At 42.4% G+C, this 21,686-nt stretch overlaps 1 protein-coding gene and 1 pseudogene across 2 annotated transcripts in view; both read right to left on the reverse strand.

Annotated features, from left to right (window-relative positions):
- Window positions 1-1,873: 1,873 nt before the first annotated feature.
- Window positions 1,874-3,692, reverse strand: LOC128582298 (spermine synthase-like; annotated as a pseudogene).
- A 7,934-nt stretch (window positions 3,693-11,626) lies between these two features.
- Window positions 11,627-21,686, reverse strand: part of ADK (adenosine kinase) — a 599,854-nt gene continuing 589,794 nt past the window's right edge. For both annotated transcript variants that reach the window (XM_053586052.1, XM_053586053.1), the window contains exon 11: window positions 11,627-12,006. In XM_053586052.1, the coding sequence (XP_053442027.1) occupies window positions 11,882-12,006 (125 nt within the window). In that variant the 3' untranslated portion in view covers window positions 11,627-11,881. The remainder of the gene's footprint in view (window positions 12,007-21,686) is intronic.

Raw genomic sequence — 21,686 nt, forward strand, 5'->3', positions numbered from 1 at the left:
GTGCCTGTAGTCCCTGCTACTTGGGAGACTAAACTGGGAGTTTCACTTGAGCCCAGGAGGTTGAGGTTACAGTCATACCACTGCACTCCACCTGGGTGACAGTGAGATCTGGTCTTAGAAACACACACACACACACACACACACACACACTACACAGATGTATATATATTTGCTGTAACTGATACTTGAAGTATCAAACCGATTATTGATAGTGAATATTCATTTAGTCACTCGACAAATACTTATTGTCCACCATGTGCCAAGCACTGTGCTAGATACCAGAACTAAACTAGTTAGTGTACAAAACAGTCACAGTCTGCATATAATATCAATACATTCTAAAATAGTGATTATCCCTTTATTTCTGGGACAGGACCTGCTTAGGTATGAAATATAATTACAGTAGAATCTCTGTAAGTTGACCACCCAGGGTCAACACACGGAGGTGGTCAACGTAAGGAAGTAGGCCTCCTGTATTGATATGAGCATGTGGTACACGTCTGTTCTATGAAAATTAGGTCAACATAAGGAGTTGTCAACTATGGAGCTTCTACTATACTTTAATACAGGCGATGCCTGTGGCTCAGTGAATAGGGTGCTGCTGCCATATACCAAGGGCAGTGGGTATGCTTTAATACAGCGTACTAATGAATTAATTAGATTTGCTAGTATTCCATTTAGGATGTGTGTTTTAAAATTCCATATAAATAGCCTAAATGAGATTAGTCTGGCCTGGCTTGAGGAATACACATGTGTGTCTCTGGTTTTGGTAGAAGGGTTCTATTAGCTTCATAAAGTAAACTGGAAAACTTGCCATTATTTCTATAGTTTACACAGCATTGCAATTAAATGTTTTACTTTTATTCTTTTTTTTTTTTTTTTTTTGTGGTTTTGGGCCAGGGCTGGGTTTGAACCCGCCACCTCCAGCATAAGGGACCGGCGCCCTACTCCTTGAGCCACAGGTGCCGCCCTACTTTTATTCTTTTTTTTTTTTTTTTTTGTAGAGACAGAGTCTCACTTTATGGCCCTCGGTAGAGTGCCGTGGCCTCACACAGCTCACAGCAACCTCCAACTCCTGGGCTTAAGCGATTCTCTTGCCTCAGCCTCCCAAGTAGCTGGGACTACAGGCGCCCGCCACAACGCCCGGCTATTTTTTGGTTTGCAGTTTGGCCAGGGCCGGGTTTGAACCCGCCACCCTTGGTATATGGGGCCGGCGCCTTACCGACTGAGCCACAGGCGCCGCCCTTCTTTTTTTTTTTTTTGGCCGGGGCTAGGTTTGAACTCGCCACCTCCGGCATATGGGACCAGCGCCCTACTCCTTGAGCCACAGGCGCCACCCCTACTTTTATTCTTTAACAATCATTTTATTTATTTATTTATTTATTTTGTGGCAGGGGCTGGGTTTGAACCCGCCACCTCCGGCATACGGGGCTGGCGCCCTACTCCTTTTGAGCCATAGGCGTCGCCCATTTTTTTTTTTTTTTTAATAGTTTTTGGCCAGGGCTGGGTTTGAACCCGCCCCAGTGTATGTGGCCGGCACCCTAACCCCTGAGCTATGGGTGCCAAGCCACTTTTTCTATTTTTAGTAGAAATAGGGTCTTGCTCTTTCTCAGGCTGGTCTGAAACTCCTGAGCACAAGTAATCCTCCTGACTCGGCCTTCCAGAGTGCTAGGAATACCTGGCCCTTCCATTTGCTTTTTCAAATTAAAAATAATAATTAAAAAATAGAAAACTTTAAGAAATTCATTATTAATTGTCTGACTTGTTTCGATGTCATGTACAGCATATGGAGATCAGGAAAGCTATTTGCAGCACACATGATCAGGGATATTCATCTTCAGGGTTTAGCCTTCTTTCAAACAGTGTAAAATGACTATAATTCCAAGTATGAAGGGACACGATGATCTCCTTAGGGAATTCTAAAGGACAATACAGGTGCCCGAGCTGTTCTTCCTAGAGCGACAGGGCTTCCCTCAGCTTGACACAGTTCTCCTATGTAATGTATTTCCCAGGCTGGGTGCGGTGGCTCAGGACTGTAATGCCAGCACTCTGGGATGCCGAGGTGGGTGGATCTGAGCTCACAGGTTCAAGACTAGCCTGAGCCAGAGCGAGACCCCGTCTCTAAAAATAGCTGGCGATAATAGCCGGGCGTTGTGGCGGGCGCCTGTAGTCCCAGCTACTCAGGAGGCTGAGGCAAGAGAATCGCTTAAGCCCAGGAGCTGGAGGTTGCTATGAGCTGTGTGATGCCACGGCACTCTACCGAGGGCCATAAAGTGAGACTCTGTCTCTACAAAAAAAAAAAAAAAAAAAAAAAAAATATATATATATATATATATATAAATAGCTGGCGTTATGGAGGGCACCTGTAGTCACAGGTACTTGGGAGGCTGAGGCAAGAGAATTGCTTGAGCTCAAGAGTTTGAGGTTGCTGTGCGCTATGACGCCATGGCACTCTACCGAGGGTGACATAGTGAGACTCCATCTCAAAAAATAAAAATTTGGGCGATGCCTGTGGCTCAGTGAATAGGGTGCTGCTGCCATATACCAAGGGCGGTGGGTTTGAACCCGGTCCCGGCCAAACTGCAAAGAAGAAACTAGCCGGGCATTGTGGTGTGCACTTGTAGTCCCAGCTACTCAGGAGGCTGAGGCAAGAGAATGGCCTAAATCCAAGAGCTGGAAGTTGCTGTGAGCTGTGATGCCACAGCATTCTACTGAGGGCGGCAAAGTAAGACTCTGTCTCTAATAAATAAATAAATAAAAATTTCCCATCCTGTTTTGATACTTTCATTGAGAGGTCAAGAATTAGTCTGAGAAACTTCCATGTGGAATCTTCTTCCTCACATGTAGAGATTGGAGAAGCCATCAAATCATTAATCATGTAATCAAATGCTCTCCTTCTATGGTGTACCTCTTCAGTACTGGAATATGGTCTTCTGTTAGCACCTGATAGCAGAGTGTTTTAAGAGGATCTAAGACATCACCACTCTACTTTGCATATATTTCTTTCTTTTTTTTTTTTTTTGAGACAGAGCCTCAGGCTGTCACCCTGGGTAGAGTGCTGTGGCATCATAGCTCACAGCAACCTTAAACTCCTAGGCTCAAGCGAGTCTCCTGTCTCCGCCTCCCAAGTAGCTGGGACTACGGGCGCCTGCCACAACGCCCAGCTATTTTTTGGTTGCAGCCGTCATTGCTGTTTGTCGGGCCCGGGCTGGATTCAAACCCACCAGCTTAGGTGTACGTGGCTGGCGCCTTAGCTGCTTGAGCCACAGGCGCTGAGCCTACTTTGCCTATATTTCTTACATGCACCAATCACCATTTGGTCAATCTCTACCACCGTGAGCATCTTTAGTTTCAGTCTGACTATTTCATATAACATGCCCCCATATCCACCTCCCAGCATCAGTACATCTTTGCCTGTTTTTGTTTACCACACTGCACATGATGGCTTGGGTATATGCCAAATCACTCTCCACCAAATTAACATCCCCAGTAAGGATAAGAATATTTCCACATTGCTTCAACTGCAGACATTTAATGTTCTGATAAGGTGAATCTTCATATATCACTTCATCTTTATCATATTCAACTAGACACCCATCAACAGTAGGCCAATATTGGTCAATGGCCCCTTCTTCAACTATGGGTGGTAATTGCTCCACAGGCCCAGTACTGTCCTGACTCAATTCTTTCATTCTTTCTTCTACTTTGTTCAAAAGATTGTCAATTTCTTCTTTGCTCTGTGTATCACTGTTGTAACTCTGAAGGTCCAGCAACACCAATCCATGTGGAGAAATTCTCAAATTGACACAGCTGCCATTTTTGTTTGGGTAGGTTGCTAAATAGCCATGGTCCTGCCAGGTATGTGCCACCCCTGCCGTCCCTTGCTCTTGGAAAATGGGCTGGAGGTATTTTTTTTTTTGTTATCGAATACTTTGAATTTTGTTATTGAATACTTTAAATTCCTTGTATATTTTGGATATTAGCTCCTTACTCAATGTATGACTTGCAAAATTTTTCTCCTAATCTGTGGGCTGTTTTTTTTTACTCTATTAGTTCTTTTTTTTTTTTTTTTGAGACAGAATGGTGTCGCAGCTCACAGCAACTTCTAACTTTTGGGCCTAAGCGATTCTCTTGCCTTAGCCTCCCAAGTAGCTGGGACTGCAGGCACCCACCACAATGCCTGTTATTTTGTTGTTGTTGTTGTTGCAGTTGTCATTGTTGTTTACCTGGCATGAGCCGGGTTTGAACTCGTCTACCTCGGTGTATGTGGCTGGTGCCCTAACCGCTGAGCTATTAATTACTCAATTAATTCTTTTCTTTACTGTGCAGATTTTTAGTTTGATGGAATCCCATTTGTTCATTTTGGCTTTCATTGCCTGTGGTTTTGGGGGTCATATATGAGAAATCATTGGCTAGATTGATGGTTTTTCTTTGTGTTTTCTTCTAGTAGTTTTATAGTTTCAGGTTTTATGTTTAAGTATAATTCTTTTTGAGTTGATTCTTCTATTGGGGTGATACAAAATGGATCCATTTTCCTTCTTCTGCATATATACACCTATCCAGTTTCCTAACACCATTTATTAAAGAGATTATCCTTTCCCCATTGTGTGTTCTTGACACCTTTGTCAAAATCAATTGACCACAGATGTGCAGGTTTATTTCTGGACTCTCTATCCTCTTTTATTAGTCATTGCGTCTTCTAGTACTAGTGCTCTGTTGAACAGAAGTGGCTCATGCCTGTAATCCCAGCACTTTGGACGGCCATGATAGGAGGATTGCTTGAGGCCAGGAGTTCAAGGCCAACCTGTGCACTAGAGCAAGACTGTCTCTATAAGAATACAGAAATTAGCCAGACACTGTGGTGCATACCTATAGTCCGAACTACTCAGGAGACTAAAGCAGGAGAATTGCCTTAAGCCCAGGAGTTCAAGGCTGCAGTGAACTATGATCACACCACTGTACTCCAACCTGGGAGACACAATGAGAGCCTATATCTCCTCTTCTCCCCCAAAGAGTGGCATTCTTGTCTTTTTCCTGATCCTGGAGGAAAAACCTTTCTTTTCACCCCGAGTATATTTGCTGTTAATTTGTTATATATGGCCTCCTTCTGTACCTAATTTGTTGAGAGTTTTTATTATAAAAGGATATTGAATTTTGTCATATGCTTTTTCTCCATCTGTTTAGATGATCATATGGGGAATCACATTTATTGATTTACATATATTGAATCAACCTTATCTACTAGGGATAAATCCCATCTGATTATGGCAGATGATCTTTACAATGTATTATTGAATACAATTTGCTGGTATTTTGTTCAGGATTTGCAACTATGTTTGTGACATTGGCTTGTAGTTTTCTTTTCTTGTAGTGTCTTTGTTTGGTGTAAATGCTGACCTTGTAAAACGAGTTTGTTAGTATAAGTAGTCTCCAGGTTGCAGATAAGCTCCCGGGAACGCCTTTAGGTCAGATGTGTATGTAACACAGATCCCTGATGAACAGCACATGCAAGGTAATAGTAGTAATCATTCTATAATGGCTCATATGTAGTAATAATAATACCACATAATAATAATATCCCTGTAGGGTTGAGGTCTTGCTCTTTCTCAGGCTGGTCTCTTACTCCTGAGCTCAAGCAATTCACCTGCCTTGGTCTCCCAGGGTGCTAATGATTACAGTTGTGAGACACCACACCCAGCCCATGTTCTTTTTTTTTTTTTTGTAGAGACAGAGTCTCACCTTATCGCCCTCGGTAGAGTGCCGTGGCATCACACAGCTCACAGCAACCTCCAAATCCTTGGGCTTAGGCAATTCTCTTGCCTCAGCCTCCCGAGTAGCTGGGACTACAGGCATCCGCCACAAGGCCCGGCTATTTTTTTGTTGCAGTTTGGCTCAGCATATGGGGCCAGCGCCCTACCCGCTGAGCCACAGGCGCCGCCCAGCCCATGTTCTTTTAATTCACAAATAAAACATAAAACCCAACTCATACAAAAGGTTTAGATAGGACATAGGAGAAATTTCAAAAAAGAATTTGAAAAGTTAACACTCACCTAATGTTGCATCAACCCTAGGCTAAAAGGAACATTACTTTTATTTTTATCTTCTAACCAAATCAATAAACTTTCCATTTCAATAACTAATCCTCTACATTGCTTAGTAATAACTGATGCTTTCACTGGAGCCCTGAATTTCACATGTTCCATTACACACACATTCTCACTATATCCTTCACAATTGTTCTGATAGTCAAGCAACTGAAGCCTAATGCTTTCTCAGTGATTAATTGTGTCTGGCCTTTCTCCAAATGCTTAATTATTTCTATTTTCATTTCCATTGTAATCACCTTTTTGTTCATTGCTGGCACACGTGGACTTGTAGTTCATTTTTACTTTGGAGGCATGGTCATAAGGATAAACAGAGACTCAAAACATTGAATGAGGGCGGCGCCTGTGGCTCAGTCGGTAGGGCGCCGGCCCCATATACCAAGGGTGGCGGGTTCAAACCCGCCTCCGGCCAAACTGCAACCAAAAAATAGCCGGGCGTTGTGGCGGGCGCCTGTAGTCCCAGCTACTCGGGAGGCTGAGGCAAGAGAATCGCTTAAGCCCAGGAGTTGGAGGTTGCTGTGAGCTGTGTGAGGCCACGGCACTGTACCGAGGGCCAGAAAGTGAGACTCTGTCTCTATAAAAACAAACAAACAAACAAAAAAACATTGAATGAAAAGAATTATTGGGAGGCTGAGGCAAGAGAATCCCTTAAGCCCAAGAGTTTGAGGTTGCTGTGAGCTGTGATGCCACAGCACTCAACTGAGGGTGACGTAGACTCTGTCTCAAAAAAAAAAATTAAGAAGAAAATGCCTAAGTGACCATATAAACAATGAGACTAGTCACCAGCATGAAGATGCTACCCCCGTGAACTGCTTATGCCATGTGGGTTTGTTTATAGGCATAGAAGAGGCTAGGTCCTAAATTATTAATTTAATTATGTAATTGTATATTGTCCTTATGAGAAGCCTTGAAAGCCCATTCATGAGTATGAAATACTATAAGTCAGGTCAACCTTAACCCGGGGGCTGCCTGTATTCCCTCCTCTCCAGTTTTTTTGGAAGAGTTTGAGAAGAATTGGTATTAATTTTTCTTTAAATGTTTAGTAGAATTCAACCATGAAGTCATCTTGCCCTGTATTTCTTTGATAGCAGACTTTTAATTATTGATTCAATCTCATTACTCATAATCAGTCTGTTCAGACTTGTAATTTCTTTTTTTTTTTTTTGAGACAGAGCCTCAAGCTGTTGCCCTAGGTAGAGTGCTGTGGCATCACAGCTCACAGCAACCTCCAACTCTTGGGCTTAAGCGATTCTCTTGTCTCAGCCTCCCAAGTAGCTGGGACTACAGGTACCTGCCACAACACCCGCTATTTTTGGGTTGCAGCCATCATTGTTGTTTGGTGGGCCCAGGCTGGATTCAAACCTGCCAGCTCAAGTGTATGTAGCTGGCACCTTAGCTGCTTGAGCCACAGGTGCCAAGCCAGACTTCTAATTTCTTCAGGATTCAGTGTAGGTAGGTTGTGGGTTTCTAGGAATGTATCCATTTGTCCTAGGTTGTCCAATTTTGTGGTATGTAATTATTCACTGTAGTCGCTTGTGATCCTTTGTATTTCTGTTATCAGAAATATATCTCCTCTTTCATTTCTATTATTTGAGTACTCTTTTTTTCTCAGTCTAGCTAAAGGTTTGTCAATTTTGTTTAGCTTTTCCAAAAACCCAGGGGTTTGAGGTTACAGTGGGCCATGATCATGCCGTGTTTAAAAAATATGGATATCATAGCATCATTTATTTAAAAGATTTTTGTTTCCTCACTTGTTTGCTTTGGCATCTTTGTAAAATATCAAACTATTGGTGGCTAAGGCACCAGCCATACACGCCTGAGCTGGCGGGTTCGAATCCAGCCCGGGCCGCCAAACAATGACGGCCTTGTTTGGCCACAAAACGACGGCTACAAAAAATAGCTGGGCGTTGTGGCAGGTGCCTATAGTCCCAGCTACTTGGGAGGCAGAGGCAGGAGAATTGCTTGAGCCCAGGATTTGGAGGTTGCTGTGAGCTGTGACACAACATAGCTCACAGCAACCTCAAACTCTTGGGTTTAACTCTTGATTCTCTTGCCTCAGCCTCCCAAGTAGCTGGGACTACAGATGTCCGCTACAACACCCAGCTATTTTTGTTGTTGTTGTTGCAGTTGTCATTGTTGTTTGGCAGGCCTGGGCTAGGCTCAAACTCACCAGCCCCAGAATATGTGGCCGGCGCCCTAACCACTGAGCTATAAGCGCCAAGTCTAGTTTTGTTTTTTTAAACTGTTTTATATTTACATTAATTTTTCTACAGACGGTCCTCAGTTTATGATGGTTCAACTTTAAGACTTATGATGGTGGGGCAGCGCCTGTGGCTCAAGGAGTAGGGCACCGGTCCCATATGCCGGAGGTGGCGGGTTCAAACCCAGCCCTGGCCAAAAAAAAAAAAGACTTATGATGGTTGGCTTGGCCTCAAGCGGAGCTGTAGCTCAAGCGGCTAAGGCACCAGCCACATACACCAGGGCTGGTGGGTTCAAATCCAGCCCGGGCCTGCCAAACAATGACAACTACAACCAAAAAATAGCCAGGCGTTATGGTGGGTGCCTGTAGCCTCAGCTACTCGGGAGGCTGAGGCAAGAGAATCGCTTAAGCCCAGGAGTTGAAGGTTGCTGTGAGCTGTGATGCCACTGCACTCTACCCAGGGCAACAGCTTTAGGCTCTGTCTCAAAAAAAAAAAGACTCATGATGGTGTGAAAGCCATATGCATTCGGTATGCTCCCAACTTAAGATGGGGTTATATCCAGATAAGCACATTGAAGTTGAAAATGTACTTTTGATTTAGCACATTTTCAGTTTATAATGGGTTTATTGGAATAGAACACCTTTGTAAGTTGAGGAGCATTTGTATTTATAAAATGTTTTCACTTAGATTCTCTCGCCATTCTCTCACTGGGGATGGGTGGGCATATTCTCCTTGTTTTACAGTTGAGAAAACCAGGGCTCAGAGCAATTCAAGAACTTGCCCCATGGGGCACAAGACCAAAGACTTGAACCTAGAAGTATCATCAAATGCTAAAGAATTGTTTACATGATAAGCCTCTTTTATTCAGTAGAAATATTAAACAGATGTGTTTTCTCAGAGTGATAGGATAACAGAAATGAGTCAGTGCACATTTTTATATTTTAACACTAATGGTATTTTTAGACTGTCAGCCAAACACATGCTTCCTTTTTAGGCTTGTGTATTGTCAGAAGCAATCATTATATTATGTATCTTCATGTTTTGAAAGGGTGAAAAGTATACTTGCTTCATAAAACTGGGTACAAATAATAGGTATCAGACAAGATCATTTGGACTTCAAAATAGAGAATTTATTTCCCTCTCTCTGATCTATTTTATTATTTTTTACACAAAGTGTCACTCTGCTGCCTCCGGTATAGTGCTGTGGCATTATAGCTCACAACAACCTCAAACTCCTGGCCTCAAGAGACCTTCTGGCCTCAGCCTCCCAAGTAGCTAGGACTATAGGTGCCCGCCATAACACCCGGCTATTTTTAGAGATGGGGTCTTACTCTTGTTCAGGCTGGTCTTGAACGCCTCAGCTCAGGCAATCCACCCACCTTGGCCTCCCAGAGTGCTGGGATTACAGGTGTGAGCCACCACATCTGGCCTTCTCACTTGATCTAAGACGAAAGTCTTACCTTTTGATTCTTTTAGAGAAATGAAACAGTTGTTAAAGGTAAGTCTAAGAACTAGAAGAAAACACAATAACCATTCTTGCTCTTTTTCCTCCTCTGCTACTCTGGTGTATTAATATTCTGGCATCTAGAATGCTTGATACCACTTTTATTATTACTCCACAGAAGCAGTTTTCTGGAGAGTTTGATTGCCTGCTGAAACTAGGCTGACCTAATAGTCCAATTCTCCAGATGAGCCAGGCCTGGCCCTTAGTTTCCTGTGCCTCCTTCATTTGCTCAGCTGTGACACACAAAAGGCCTCACCCTTTCTGGCTCACCTCTTAGGTAAGAACCTCCTTCCCCTGCATGTAGGCAACCTTGTTAAAATCACTAGTCCACACTAGAATTATACTTTAAGGATGTCACTGCTACAGCATTTACACCTTGTGAATTATATATGATAGAATTAAAGGATTATACTCTTATCTGGAGTCAGACTTAAGTGTTCTTGACAAGTGCATGATTCTTCCCCCAAACTATGTGTCCTGTCTCAAATGCCTGTTAAACCAAGATGCTATAAAATTCTCCATGGTAAGATGAAAAAATTTAGGCAACAGAGAAGAATGCCTAACAGCTAGAGCAGGTTTCCTGAGCGAGGATTGACTAGTCAGCGAGACTAGTCATTATTCTTCACTTTGTCTTTTACCAAGAGAAAGTACTAAAAAAGTATGCCATTAATGAAAGACAAAAGACACATATCTCGGCTGTGCCCCTAGCTCAGGGGTTATGGCGCCGGCCACACACACCCAGGTTGGTGGGTTCAAACCCGGCTGGGCCAGCTAAACAGCAATGACAACTGCAACAAAAAATAGCTGGACGTTGTGGCAGGTGCCTGTAGTCCCAGCTACTTGGGAGGCAGAGGCAACAGAATCACTTAAGCCCAAGAGTTTGAGGTTGCTGTGGGCTGTGATGCCACAGCACTCTACTGAGGGTTAATAAGTGAGACTCTGTCTAAAAAAAAAAAAAAAGAGACATATACTTCTCCAGTATTTTTTTCTTTTTCTTTTTTTTGAGATAGTCTCACTTTGTCACTTTGTTGCCTTCAGAAGAGTGCCGTGCTATCATCGCTCACAGCAACCTCAAACTCCTGGGTTCAAGTGATTCTCCTGCCTCAGCCTCCCAAGTAGCTGGGACTACAGATGCCCGCAACTGTGCCCAGCTCTTTTTTAGAGATGGGGTCTTGCTCTTGCTCAGGCTGGTCTCAAACCGGTGAGCCCAGCTCCACCCACCTGGGCCTCCCAGAGTGCTGGGATTACAGGCGTGAGCCACTGCACCTGGCCTTTATTTCTCACTATATTATGTTGTTGTTCCTCCTAATTCCACCAACAAATCAGATATCATCTCAGGGCCCACTACTAAATAATGATGTTTCCGCCTTAGTTTGTTGATTACAGAGAAAAAACAGAAAAAATTCCTATATGACAAGTTTTTATTTGTATCAAATTATAGAGTTCCATAAGTAAGTATAAGATTATGATTTAGATATTGAAATGTAACTTAAAATTTGGCACATTATTTAAATTATTTAAAGTTCATTATATGTTTGAGTGCACATTGAAGAAATTATTTGGGTTAATTTGGCAAGATAAATATTTCTGTACCTTATTCGACTATTTATAATGTACCTATGTTGTATATTTATGTATGTGTCTTATGTACACACACGCTCCTCAATTAAATAGTTATGTTTGTATAAATGTGTTTAGATTAATTCATTTAAAAAATCTATTATATTAAATTACATCTGCGTTCAAAGCAGAAATGTAAAAAAACTAATTTACTAAATACACCTGAATTTACAAAGTAATTGAAAATGAAATAAAAATTTCTATTGAAATGTTATATTCTTAATTGACATTTAAGTGGCACTATCAAGCTATGGAAATAAATGTCATTTTTAGGTTTCTTGAGATAATAAAGATTCTGTGAACATTACCAACCCCTCTATATTAAGACCGAATGTTACTGTAGTAGGAAAAGATGATAGATAGTTTTCTTCTTTTTTAATATGGGAATTCTCAGGAAGCAGTAATCAGTGGGCAGTGTCTGTACTCCTGGGCTTGGGCTCGCAGCTCTTCCATCAGTGGAAATCAGGTTTCTCAGGAAAGGTGCAGCCAGTCCGTCTAATTATGACACTTGCTGCATAGTGGCCAGCACGAATGCATTCTGTCAGAGGCTTGTCAGAGACCAGTTGAGACAGAAAACCTAGAACACGCGAAAAAGAAGAATATGAGCATCGTGTAATGGCATCAGAATGCCATATTTGATCAGACCAAAATACGGTCTAAGCACCTCTTTCTAATAGTCTACTTTGTTTTTCTTATTGTCTTTCTTTCTTTTTTTTTTTTTGAGACAGAGTCTCACTTGTTAACCCCCGGTAGAGTGCAATGGCATCATAGCTCACAGCAACCTCCAAATCCTTGGGCTTAGGCGATTCTCTTGCCTCAGCCTCCCTAGTAGCTGGGACTACAGGCGCCCGCCACAACATCTGGCTATTTTGTTGTTGCGATTTGGCTGGGGCTGGGCTTGAACCCACCACCCTCGGTATATGGGGCCGGCGTCCTACTCGCTGAGCCACAGGTGACGCCCCCCCGCCCCCCGCTTTTTTTTTGAGACAAAGTCTCACTTTGTCACCCTTGGTAGAGTACTCTGGTGTCATAGCTCACTGCAACCTCAGACTCTTGGGCTCAAGCGATTCCCTTGCCTCAGCCTCCCACAGGTTCAGCTATTTTTAGAGACGAGGTCTTTTTCTTGCTCAGGCTGGTCTAGAACCCATGAGCTCAAGCAATCCACCCACTTCGGCCTCCCAGAGTGCTAGGATTACAGGGGTGAGCCACTGCACCTGGCCTTCACCCTTTAACTCTTGGGCTTGAGCAATTGTCCTGCCTCAGCCTCCTGAGTAGCTGGGATTACAGGTGATTGCCACAATGCCCGGTTATTTTATTTTAGTGTTCTTTTTTTTTTTTTTGGTAGAGACAGAGTTTCACTTTATTGCCCTCGGTAGAGTGCCATGGCGTCACATAGCTCACAGCAAACTTCAACTCCTGGGCTTAGGCAATTCTCCTGCCTCAGCCTCCCCAGTAGCTGGGACTACAGGCGCCCGCCACAACGCCCGGCTATTTTTTTTGTTGCAGTTTGGCCAGGGCCGGGTTTGAACCCGCCAACCTCGGTATATGGGGCCGGCGCCCTGCTCACTGAGCCACAGGCACTGCTCCCCGGTTATTTTATTTTATTTTATTTTTATTTTTTGAGACAGAGTCTCAAGCTGTCACCCTGGGTAGAGCACCGTGGCATCATAGCTCACAGCAATCTCCAACTCTTGGCTCAAGTGATCTTTTTGCCTCAGTTTTTCTATTTTTAGTAGAAACAGGGTATCACTTTTGCTCAGGCTGGTCTTGAACTTGAGAGCTCAGGTGATCCACTCGCCTCAGCCTCGCAGAGTGCTAGGATTAGAGGCGTGAGGCACTGCCTCTGGTCTAGTTTTTCTATTTTTAGTAGAAACTCTTGCTCAGGCTGGTCTTGAATTCCTAAACTCAAGCTATCCATCTGCCTTGGCCTCCCAGTTTGCTAGGATTACAGGTATGAGTCACTGCTGGGTTTTCTTTAGTCTTGATAGAAAGTGGTAAGTCTCAGGCATGAGGTCTTCCCAAACTTCATGAACTTCCCCTAATATTTTTCTAACTAGCTCAATTTCGGACATGACAACTTGCCATCAAGTTCGTCTGGTCTTTCTAAGCCTAACCTACCATGCTTTCCTTTCACTTTGAGATTAACAGGTTATAAGAAAGAAAGACTGGCCAAATAATACAGGGTGCCCCAAAAGTCATCCCCCAATTTTCTGTAGGGAAAATGTGAAACTGTGACTAAATGTACCTTTATTTACAAAATATTCATTACAAAAATGTACAAAATAGCCTCTATCTGTTGGCCACGATATTCATATATGACAAAAATTTGTAAAATTTTGTAATGAATATTTTATAAATAAAGGTACATTTGACTACAATGTCCCATTTTCCCTATGTATGGTGACTTGAGGGGTGACATTTGCAGCACCCTGTATTCCTTTGGGTTTTCGCAGCTAAGAATTCATTAGTTGTCCCTCTTCCCTCTGGGTCCTTCCAGGTTATTATTCCTAGTATATTGCTATTTGGACAAAATTCTATTATCTAGACGTCTCTCCAAACACAACTTTGAGAGATAAAACGTTATGAAGGGCTTTACATCTCTCTTTCATTACCAGAAGTAACAGTGAAATAATTTCTGAGTTAAGCCCAATGGACCAGCTTGACATCAAAATAAATTATGAAAAGGTAAAAACAGTGTTGAGGACTTCTGCTTCTGACCAAGGAACCAGACTGACTTTTCCTCAAGAAACAACAAAGACAAGATAAATGAAACAATGTTTTTCAAATACTGTACATTAGCCATAAAGGATCAATGAAAGAGGGGAAACAAATGAGGTAAAACTTAAAATTGCTCTAGTTTTCTGTGTAGAGAGAGTGACCAGGCCATAACAGATGAAGGACAACCTAGGCAGATCCTGAACAGTATCAGTGAGGTGAGAAGATGGGGTTTTGGAGTATAAATAGGCCCAAATGAACAAATTTCTAGTCATACTGATAAGAAAAAAAAGTTAGAAAAGATACAAATTATCAATATTGGGAATGACTATAGAATCAACACATATTAAAAGAGTAATTAGGAAACAGTATCAACAACCTAAGCCAATACATTTGGCAAGTTAGATGAACAGGACAAATTCTTTGAGTTACACACTATCAAAACTTACTCAGGAAGAAACAGGAAACTTGGATAGCACTGTGTCTATCAAATATATTGACTTTGTAATTAAAACGTTTTCCATGTAGAAATTTCCAGGTCTAAATGGTGTCACTGACAAATTCTACCCAATGTTTAAGGAAAAAATTAAGAATAATGCCATACAAAAACCTCAGAAAAGAGAAAAGAAGGGAATATTTCCCAATACATTTTTTTTTTTTTTTTGAGACAGAGTCTCACTATGTCATCCTTGGTAGAGTGCTGTGATGTCCCAGCTCACAGCAACCTCTAATTCTTGGGCTTAAGTCATTCTCTTGCCTCAGCCTCTCAAGTAGCTGGGACTACAGGCGCCCTCCACAATGCCTGGCTATTTTTTGTTGCAGTTGTCATTGTTGGTTAGCTGGCCCGGGCTGGGTTTGAACACGCCAATTTCGGTGTATGTGGCTGGCACGGTAACTACTGTGCTACGGGTGGTGAGCCCCAATCCATTCTTTGAGGCTAGCATGACTCTGACACCAAAATCAGAAAAATACAGACTGTGTTCCTCATGAATACATACATACAAATATTCTAAAGAAAATTTTAGCAAGTCAAATCGAACAGTATCAGGAGTCTAAAAAAAAAAATGTATACACATTTTAGGTGATCTTGTTGGAAGTAAAATTGATCATTCCCCAAAAATGTCTAAATTGTAGGTAAAATACATGTTCACAGCATGATTAGGTACCCTTGACCAGTAACAGTATCTTCAATACAACTTTGACAAGTAATACATAAGATAACATCTTTTAAGGCACCATCTGTATAGTTGAACAGGTATTAAATCACAATAAACTGGGGTTTATTCCAGGGATGCAAGCTTAGTGTAACATTCAAAAATTAATCAATGTAGGAGGGTGATTGGTGGGATCACATCTACACTGCATCTTATAAGGGTACATGTGAAACTTACTAAATGTAGGCTATAAATGTCTTAACACAGTAACTAAGAAAATACCAGGAAGGCTATGTTAACCAGTGTGATGAAAATATGTCAAATGGGGCGGCACCTGTGGCTCAGTGAGTAGGGCGCTAGCCCCATATGCTGAGGGTGGCAGGTTCAAACCCGGCCCTGGCCAAACTGCAACAACAAAAAAATAGCCGGGCGTTGTGGCGGGCGCCTGTAGTCCCAGCTACTCGGGAGACTGAGGCAAGAGAATCGCGTAAGCCCAGGAGTTGGAGGTTGCTGTGAGCTGTGTGAGGCCACGGCACTCTACCGAAGGCCATAAAGTGAGACTCTGTCTCTACAAAAAAAAAAAAAAAAAAGAAAATATGTCAAATGGTCTATAAAACCAGCGTATGGTGCCCATGATTGCATTAATGTACACAGCTATGATTTAATAATAAAAAAAAATTAATCAATGTAATTTATCAGATTAACTAAGAAAGTCCTATGATCATCTTAATAGATGCAGAAAAAGCATCTAACAAAATCCAACATCCAATCTTTTTATTTTTTATTTTTTTTTATAGAGGCAGAGTCTCACTTTATCGCCCTTGGTAGAGTGCTGTGGCATCACACAGCTCACAGCAACCTCCAACTCCTGGGCTTCGGCGATTCTTTTGCCTCAGCCTCCTGAGTAGCTGGGACTACAGGTGCCCGCCACAATGCCTGGCTATTTTTCTGTTGCAGTTTGGCAGGGGCCGGCTTTGAACCTGCCACCCTCGGTATATGGGGGTGGCGCCCTACTCGCTGAGCCATAGGCACTGCCCCCAACATCCAATCTTAATAAAAAACTTTCAGCTAACTAGAAATAGAGGGGAACTTTCTCTTTTTTTTTTGTAGAGACAGAGTTCCACTTTATGGCCCTCGGTAGAGTGCCGTGGTATCACACAGCTCACAGCAACCTCCAACTCCTGGACTTAAGCGATTCTCTTGCCTCAGCCTCCCGAGCAGCTGGGACCACAGGCGCCCGCCACAACACCCGGTCATTTTTTTGTTGCAGTTCGGCTGGGGCCGGGTTTGAACCCGCCACCCTCTGCATATGGGGCCGGCGCCCTACCGACTGGGCCACAGGTGCCGCCCGAGGGGAACTTTCTCAACTTAATACAGGACACTTACAAAAAACTTATCATTAATATTCTTATGGTGGATAATGGAAGGTTTTCCTCCTAGGATTCAGAACAAGCCAAGAGGCTTGGTGCCTGTAGCACAGTGGTTACGGCGTCAGCTACACACAACAAGGCTGGCGGGTTCGAACCCGGCCCAGGCCAGCTAAACAACAATGACATCTATAACAAAAAATAGGTGGGTGATGTGGCAGGTAGCTGTAGTCCCAGCTATTTGGGATGCTGAGGTAAAAGAATCACTTAAGCCCAAGAGTTGCAGGTTGCTGTGAGCTGTGACGTCACAGCACTCTACTGAGGGCAACATAGTGAGAATCTGTCTAAAAAAAAAGAACAAGGCAAGAGTGTTGGCTCTTAAACACCATACTGGAGACTCTAGCCAATGTTATAGGGTAAACAAAAGAAATAAAAGGGATCATGATGGAAAAAGGTAAAACTGTCACTATTTGGAAATGGCATGATTGTCTGCATCTGTGGTTTTTTTTTTTTTTTTTTTGGTAGAGACAGAGTCTCACTTTATGGCCCTCGGTAGAGTGCCGTGGCCTCACACAGCTCACAGCAACCTCCAATTCCTGGGCTTAAGCGATTCTCTTGCCTCAGCCTCCCGAGTGGCTGGGACTACAGGCGCCCGCCACAACGCCCGGCTATTTTTTTTTGGTTGCAATTTGGCCGGGGTGGGGTTTGAACCCGCCACCCTCGGTATATGGGGCCGGCGCCTTACCGACTGAGCCACAGGCGCCGCCCTGCATCTGTGGTTTTTAACAGTGGGCAGTTCTGCCCTGGCACAGAACATTTGACAATGTCTGCAGATGTTACGGTTATCACAACTAGGGGTGGGGGTGATACTTGCATTTAGTGGGTAGAGGCCAGGGATGCTGCTAAACATTGTTCAATGTCAATAAGACCAATGTTGAGAAACCCCAGTCTACGTAGAAAATTCTATAGACTCTAGTAAACAGTTACTAGAACTGAGTTTAGCAAAGTTGCACATTTGAAAAATCAATTGGATATCTATACTAGTAATGCGTATGTGTGTTGCAATTGTATATACTAGCAATAAACTATTAGAAAATAGCGATAAACTATTAGAAAATATTAAAAATGTTCACCTAAGGCGGTGCCTGTGGTTCAGTGAGTAGAGCGCTGGCCCCATATACCGAGGGTGGTGGGTTCAAACCCAGCCCGGGCCAAACTGCAACAACAACAACAAAAATAGCCAGGAATTGTGGTGGGTGCCTGTAGTCCCAGCTACTCAGGAGGCTGAGGCAAGAGAATGGCCTGAGCCCCCCACCCACAAAAAGCTGGAGGTTGCTGTGAGCTGTGTGATGCCACGGCACTCTACCGTGGGCGATAAAGTGAGACTCTGTCTCAAAAAGAAAAAGTTTACCTATAGCATTAAATATGTGAAATGACTATGAATAAATCTGACAAAAGTTCTGTAAGACCTGTGTACTGAAAAGAACAAAAGATAGCTGGGCGTTGTGGCGGGCGCCTGTAGTCCCAGCTACTCGGGAGGCTGAGGCACAGAATCACCTAAGCCCAAGAGCTGGAGGTTGCTGTGAGCTGTGTGACGCCATGGCACTCTACCAAGGGTGACAAAATAATAAGTAATAAAAAAAATAAAAAAGTATCCAATGTACTCAGCCCTACTATGAAACTAATTTATAGCTTTCATATGAAAGCAATAACCCAATTATAACCTAAGAATATGGGAAAAGGGGAAAGGGAGGGGAGGGGAGGGGAAAGATGAGGATGGGTGAAGGGAGGGTAATTGGCAGGACCACACCTACAGTGCACCTTACAAGTGAAACTCACTAAATGTAAAATATAAATGTCTTAACACAATAAGAAAATGCCAGGAACGCTATGTTAACCAGTTTGATGAAAATATTTCAAATTGTATATAAAACCAGTGTATGGTGCCCCATGATTGCATTAATGTACACAGCTATGATTTAATAAAAAAAAAAAAAAAGGAAAAAATGACAACTAAACGGGCGGCGCCTGTGGCTCAGTTGGTAGGGCGCCGGCCCCATATACCGAGGGTGGCGGGTTCAAACCCAGCCCCGGCCAAACTGCAACCAAAAATAGCCGGGCGTTGTGGCGGGCGCCTGTAGTCCCAGCTTCTCGGGAGGCTGAGGCAAGAGAATCGCTTAAGCCCAGGAGTTGGAGGTTGCTGTGAGCTGTGTGAGGCCACGGCACTCTACTGAGGGCCATAAAGTGAGACTCTGTCTCTACAAAAAAAAAAAAGACAACTAAGCTTAAAAAAAAGAACAAAATAATGCTGAGAAATAATCAATAATTAAAGGAAATAAATAATAAAAGAAAACCTAAATAAATGGAAAAACATAAAGCTTGCAAAGGTCAGAAGATTCAATATCTTATCAGCTCTGCAGAAATTTTTCTGTCGATTCAGTGAAACATCAATCAAAATTCTAGCAGGCAGGCATAGTACCTGTAGCACAGCTGGTTACGGTGCCAGCTACAGGCACTGAAGTTGGCAGGTTCAAACCCGGCCCAGGCCAGCTAAGCAACAATGACAACTGCAACAAAAAAATAGCCGGGTGCTGTGGCGGGCGCCTGTACTTCCAGCTACTCGGGAGGCTGAGGCAAGAGAATTGTTTAAGCCCAAGAGTTTGAGGTTGGTGTGGGATCTGGCACCACAGCACTCTACTGAGGGTGACATAGTGAGACTCTGTCTCAAAAAAAAAAAATTCTAGCAGGCAGTTCTAGAAACTGATAAGCGACTTCTAAAATTTGTATGAAAATGCAAAGTAACTAGATTAGTTAAAATACAAATTTGAAAAAGAAGACTAAAGCCAGGGGATTTTTACTACCTGATTTTAAAACTTATTACAGAAGGAGGATAATCAAGACATTATAGCATTAGTATATAAAAAAGGAACTCTACAGAGTGCAGAAGTAAACCTATTTCTATATGCCCATTGATTTTTGACAAAGCCAGCCAATCAATTCAATGGGGAAAGAATACTCTTTCTAACAAATTATATTAGAATAAATAGATGCCACATATGAGGGGGAAAAAACCCACTTCAATCTTTACCATATACAAAAATTCACTGGAAATGAAACATAAATGTAAGACTAAGAGATAAAACTATACAACTCTTATAAGAAAACAGAGGAGAAAATCTTAGCAATCTTGGGTTTGCTAAAGATCCATAAAACATAAAGAGTATCAATTGTTTTTTTTTTTTTTTGAGACAGAGTCTCAAGCTGTCACCTTGGGTAGAGTGCTATGACTAACACAGCTCACAGCAATTTCAAACTCCTGGGCGTAAGCGATTCTCTTACCTCAGCCTCCCAAGCAGTTGGGACTATAGGTACCTACCACAATGCCTGGCCATGTTTTGCTTGTAGTTGTCATTGTTGTTTGGCAGGCCTGGGCTGGATTTGAACCCGCCAGTTTTGGTGTACGTGGCTGGTGCCCTAGCCACTTGAGCTACAGATGCCAAGCCAAGAGAATTAACTTTTATAGGAAAAAAATAATTTGACCTTGTTAAAATTAAACATTTTTATTTCTCAATAATAAGAGAACACCACAACAAAAAATTGGCAAAAGTATTAAACATTTTAGTAAAGAAGAAGGGTGCCAAACAGCACATGAAAAGATGTTGAACATCAGTATTCATTAATGAATTCACAAGAAGATGTTTAACATCAGTATTCATTAATACAAATTAAAATACCAATCAGATATCACTGTTATACCCATCAGAGCCACTAGAATTAAAAAGACTGACCATAGTAAGTGTTGGCAAGAGCATGGTTCATTGGAACTCTCCGATTGCGGGATGGTGAAATAATAAGACCACTTGGAATAACTATTTATAGTGTCTTAAAAAACTAAGAATAGCTGTAATCCCAGCACTCTGGGAGGCTGAGGTGGATGGATAGCCTGAGCTCACAGGTTTGAGAACAGCCTGAGCTAGAGCAAGACATCTCTAAAAAATAGCTGGGTGTTGTGGTGGGCGCCTGTAGTCCCAGCTACTTGGGAGGCTGAGGCAAGAGAATCGCTTGAGCCCAAGAATTTGAGGTTTCTGTGAGTTATGACGCCACAGTACTCTATCAAGGGTGACAAAGTAAGACTCTGTCTCAAAAGAAAAAAAAAAAGTTAAGCATACATCTACCAAATGACCCCATTCTATTTCTAGGTATTTACACTAGGAAAAGGAAAGCAAATACCCACACAAACACTTATAAATAAATGTTCACAGCAGCTTTATTTGTCATAGTCTCAAACAGGAAAGAAGGAAGGCAGGATTACAAAAGGCCCTGGGAGTGGTATATATGTCCATAGAGATGGTTTTACGAGAATAAACATATGTCCCAAATTTATAAAATTAATAAACTCTAAATATGTATAGTTTACTATTTGTCAATTATACTGCAATAAACTGTAAAAAAAAGGAAAAAGAAAAAAAGTGTATTTGCAAGTAAGATAGGTCAAGAGCAGAAGAATCTGGGCTACTTTCCCCTCAGGGGAAACTTGAGCTGCTGCAGCAGTACTCAAATACTCTGACCAAGGATGATAATGAGAAACGGTCTGTAACCAGACTTCTGGGCCTTCCCCTCGGCCCTGGGCAGCATGAGGGGGCTGAAGGTTAATTGAGAAGCTGTGGACCTGTAGAGAGCATTGTAAGAGATTTACGTCCTTCCTCTTCTACCATTCTGACCACACAGACTTTTCCCAGTCAGATGTGGGGAATGTTCTGTATTAGATGAAATAAATAAGTATTCCCAGCCAAAGAATAAAACTAGTATGGTTACTAGAATGATGTATTTTGAAGACATTTGCTTGGACTGTGAAATCACTCTCTCTAGAGGTTTAGTAAGAGTATTTTATCACTGAGTTTTCAGGTAATAGTCAGAGGTTAACAGTGACTTTCTGCCAAACCACGAGACTCAGATGCTCAGTCCACACAGTGAACGGAGTAGATGCCAAATTCAGAGTCAGATCAGCTTACAATGGAAAC

Source organism: Nycticebus coucang, chromosome 3 (assembly GCF_027406575.1).
Source record: "Nycticebus coucang isolate mNycCou1 chromosome 3, mNycCou1.pri, whole genome shotgun sequence".
In the NCBI taxonomy this organism is placed as follows: Eukaryota; Metazoa; Chordata; class Mammalia; order Primates; family Lorisidae; genus Nycticebus; species Nycticebus coucang.